General features: G+C 41.6%; 1 protein-coding gene across 1 annotated transcript; it reads left to right on the top strand.

Annotated features, from left to right (window-relative positions):
* Positions 1-1,396: 1,396 nt before the first annotated feature.
* Positions 1,397-2,932, top strand: LOC135507536 (glutamic acid-rich protein-like). Its single transcript, XM_064927045.1, has 2 exons — positions 1,397-1,604; positions 2,367-2,932. Exons 1-2 carry the CDS (start codon positions 1,397-1,399, stop codon positions 2,930-2,932), a joined length of 774 nt encoding a protein of 257 aa, XP_064783117.1.
* Positions 2,933-4,535: the final 1,603 nt, after the last annotated feature.

Below are 4,535 nucleotides of genomic sequence, written 5' to 3' on the forward strand. Positions count from 1 at the left end.
ATGTAAACAGAAGCAAATAGAGATGGAAGAGGAAGAAAGAGAGAGGGACAAAGAGAGACAGAGACAGATTGAAAGGAAGAGAATGGAGAAGAGACAGAAAATTATGGAAAGAGAAGAAGAGAGACAGAGAGAGATTGAAAGAGAGATTGAAGAAGAAAGATGTAAACAGAAGCAAATAGAGATGGAAGAGGAAGAAAGCGAGAGGGAGAAAGAGAGACAGAGACAGATTGAAAGGAAGAGAATGGAGAAGAGACAGAAAATTATGGAAAGAGAAGAAGAGAGACAGAGAGAGATTGAAAGAGAGATTGAAGAAGAAAGATGTAAACAGAAGCAAATAGAGATGGAAGAGGAAGAAAGCGAGAGGGAGAAAGAGAGACAGAGAGAGACCAAAAGGAAGAGAATGGAGAAGAGACAGAAAATTATGGAAATAGAAGGAGAGAGACAGAGAGAGATTGAAAGAGAGATTGAAGAAGAAAGATGTAAACAGAAGCAAATAGAGATGGAAGAGGAAGAAAGAGAAAGGGAAAAAGAGAGAGAGATGGGTGAGAAAGAGAGACGACAACAACAAGAGGAGAGAAAGATAATGTTTGAGAGAGATCAAGAAGAAGATATATGGAAACAGAAGCAAATTGACATGGAGAAGGAGGGAAGAGAGAGGGTGAACAAGAGACAGAGAGAGATAGAAGAGATACAGAGACGACAACAACAAGAGGAGAGACAGAAACAAAAAGAGAAGGAGAAAGAAAGGGAGAAAGGCAATGAGAATCAGAGAGAGATGGAATTAAAAGATCAGCAACAGAAAGAGATGGAGAGAGAAAATATGATTATGAGAGAAAGGGAGAAAGCAGGAAGAAGAAAGGAGGGGCAGAAAAATATTTTGGGGGAAGTTGAGGGACAGAATGAACTGGAGATAGAACAGGAGAGAGAGATGGAAGAAAAGCAGGAAGTGATTAAGGAAGCAGAGGAAGAGTACAGGGAAAGAGAAGAGAGAGGAAAGGAAGTAAGCATGAAGAAACATGTAGTAGTTAATGTTAAAGCAAAAGCACGGGAAGTCTTCAATAGGCGTAAAGAGAGGAGGTTAGAAGTGTTGAAGGGGGAACGAGAACACATAGAAAGAGGACAACAAATCAGGAGGGAGAAGGAGGAAAGACGACTGGAGATGGAAAGAAAACAGGAGAGGGCAAGACAACAAGAGGAGCAGGATAAAAAACGAGAGATTGAAATTGCTAGACAGAAAGAAATGTTCAGAATTAGAGAGGAGGAGAGGCAGAGAGAGGAAGAGAGAGAGGAGCAGAGAAAGAGAGCCATTGAAGGCCATTTATCTTTAATCAGAGAGAGAGAGAAGATTTTAGAGGTAAAGAAAAAAGAGGAGATGTCAGAAGAGGAAAGAAGGGAGATGCTTGAGAACAAGAGGGGTGACTTAGAGGGCACTGAAGAGGAGGAGGAGAAGGAAGATGACAAGGAGGACATTCTCCCACCTGATAAAAGTATCCGAAGGAGAGCCGTGGGCTGGATAAACAAGAAGTGGGAGAAGAGGAACCTCAGAAAGATAGAGAGAACCTGTCAGAGAGAAGCTGAGGAGGGCGATAAGATCGTCCACATAGGTAAGACCTGTTTTCCCTCTGCTTATGACATCATCCTCTGTAGTCTCCTCTACACACATACGTTCCACACCAGTCATCATGTTGCATCATTGTTTCAATATAAAACTACTGTCCAAAATGGTCAAGCTGATCTGGTATCAACTTAAATGTACTGTACACAGGGAATTTAGAATGGAAAACTCAACTGGATCTCAATGACCCTGGTCTAAAGTAGTGCATCATAGCCTTTTGAGGCCCTAAGAAACATTTTGTTCAGGTTTTTGACTACATTTCCTCCCAATCTACACTTTGCAACGGGACGTCGAGAACATATTGCATTTTTTAAAGTTTGCTGCAATTCTACACATTTTGCCATGACTTATGGCATGTTAAGATAATATCTGAATGAAATTGACTAACAAAATTAATGGGGGCTCACTGTAGTTCAAGGCCCCTGGGTAATTTGACCAAAAAGGTTTTTGGGGGTCAGGGGGCCCCTAGTTGCCATGGGGCCCTAAGCAATCGCATATGCCTAGGGCTGGCCCTGGCACTTTACAAAGAATAGGTGCCATTTGGGACTCATATTAAACTTTGGGTCAGGTGAATTCGGGATGGGAATTATTTTAATTTATTAACAAATTCCATGCCATGCTCAAATGAGAAGAGTAAAGAATCATTGGATCCAACTGGGTTTTCTATTCCTCATTCCCTGTGTCCATTACATTTAAGTTGACACCAGATACACAAAGTTGAATGAGAACTCTACTTCTTCTCCCCTTCCAGTCATCCCTGGACCCATAAGGCTAACCATGACCCGGGCAGAGAGAGAGAGGGAGAAGAGGAAGGAGCTGCTGGAGGCTGAGGAGAGAAGGAAGAAGTTGGAGGACTTCAATAAGCAGTGGAGAGTGCAGTCGCTGCTTAAAAAACACACTCATCAACAACTGAAGGAGGAGAGGGAGAAGATGAAGGAAAAGTACCTGGAGCAGATTAATCTGGAGGCTGATGAGCAAATCCAGAAGTTCAGCACCCAGTACATCACCCGGTGTCCAACCACCCAACACAGCCACGACTACAACCAAGGTCAGGAGTTGCCGGGGTGGGCGACAGGCCAACAAGTAAGCCAAGAGCCTGTTGCATCTGGAGATGGCCAGCAGGAGGGGCCAAGGAGGCAACAGGCATGGGCAGAGAACCAGGATGGGAGTTCAGAGAACCAGCAGGAGGGGCCAGAGAACCAACAGGAGGCGCCAGACAGCCAGCAGCGAGAAGCTCCAGAAGAGGTTGAAACATCAGAGCCAACCTCCAAGAACAAGAAAATGCCAAGCATCTGGAAGAAAATTAGGATGGGGTAAAGAATGTTTAAACATCTATTCATGTTTTACACTGTTAATATACATGTCATCACTTTAAAAAGTGACATTATCCAAATGTGAGAGTTTAGTGTACATGCAACACACATGTAAATATATAGATACTTACCTGTCTCTGTGATGTCTTACAGCCTTCCTGATGTGCTGTCTGCCTAGAGCTGGAACTCAATGAAGCCACAGTTCCACTGAGGTTACGTTGGTAATTAAAAGTGTCGCCCAATAATTCCTCCTCCTCTTTAAGTCATCAAGCCACATTTCCTCCTCAAAACATTATAGTCTCCTCAAGCCAGCAAGTATCCTCTTTATCAGGCAACAAACCATCTAAGGTCAGTGACCCTCCTCCCCAGAACAGAGACTCCCAGCTTTATCCAAGTTAAATTCATCTCTGATCACCACCTCTACAGTCCTAGAAAATATCCCCAAATGGAAATGGTTTAAACAGAAGTCCTCCCCTCTGACCAGTGGCTCCACAGACCAGAGTTTCTCATCTTTATTCAAGTTGAATGCAACTCTGATCATTTCCACCACCTCTCCTGTTAACTAAGGGGAGGTGCTGAAAAGGAGGTCTGGGAGGAGGTCTGCAGGTAGCCTGGACCGGACCGGTAGCAGCTAAGTTGCTGGCTCCATCCCCGGGCAGAGCTGCTCAGGCCAGTGATGTTTGATGATGTCATTTTTGTTTGCAAAGTTTTACTCTTTAATAAAAACATTTTTTTAAAGCAATATTGTTGTTACGGTGTGGATTGTTTTGTTATTTATTAGAATTGAAACATCCAGTAGTCATGGTAGATGTTAGACTTTCAATGAGACACCTAACATTCCATCAGTTTGATACAATGTGTGACATGTTATATTCGAGAGGAGTCCTCTATACACATCTATGTTAGACCATAGGAGAAATATCAGATTGAAATAGCTTCTCTAAGAATCTGAGGAGAGAGCAACAGTAGACACATCGTTAGCTCTCACACCTCCAGTTCAGTACTTGGGTCATTCCACCAATTGAGTACCTTTTTGGGGTGTGTAACTTTATTTCACCTAATTCTAACATTCTGTCATAAAGAGCACATGTTCAACTTAATATAAAACATGTTTCCCATCTCAAGAGTAACAAATACATACTATAGCAAGTGCCTGTTAAGTGCCAAATAAAGTGACAGAGTTGAATATAACAGAGTTGACTATTTCATCTAGAATCAAACATAGATCCCCATGTGACAGTGGGAATGGAATGCAAGCTTACCAAACACATGTAAATAGTTTAAACATTTCTAGATTGTCTCTCTATAGGTAACAGGGTTGATACATTATTATTAAAAGATTAGCTCACCGTTTTTATTGGTGAATCAAAATTGAATGATTCAATCATACATTGTTTTACAGCGGTGAAGTTTGCTTTATATTAAAGATTCATACTTTGCTCTTCAATTCCTCTTATAATATATATATATATATATATATATATATATATCAATGTAATATTCTAACTCGTCTGATGATAGTGAATAAGTTACAACCCTTGTTTTTACCATTCGGTGTCATATTCCCTTTTGAGGTGAAATGCAGCTACAAAATGTGCCATCCTCTG

This window comes from Oncorhynchus masou, chromosome 21, assembly GCF_036934945.1.
Source record: "Oncorhynchus masou masou isolate Uvic2021 chromosome 21, UVic_Omas_1.1, whole genome shotgun sequence".
In the NCBI taxonomy this organism is placed as follows: Eukaryota; Metazoa; Chordata; class Actinopteri; order Salmoniformes; family Salmonidae; genus Oncorhynchus; species Oncorhynchus masou.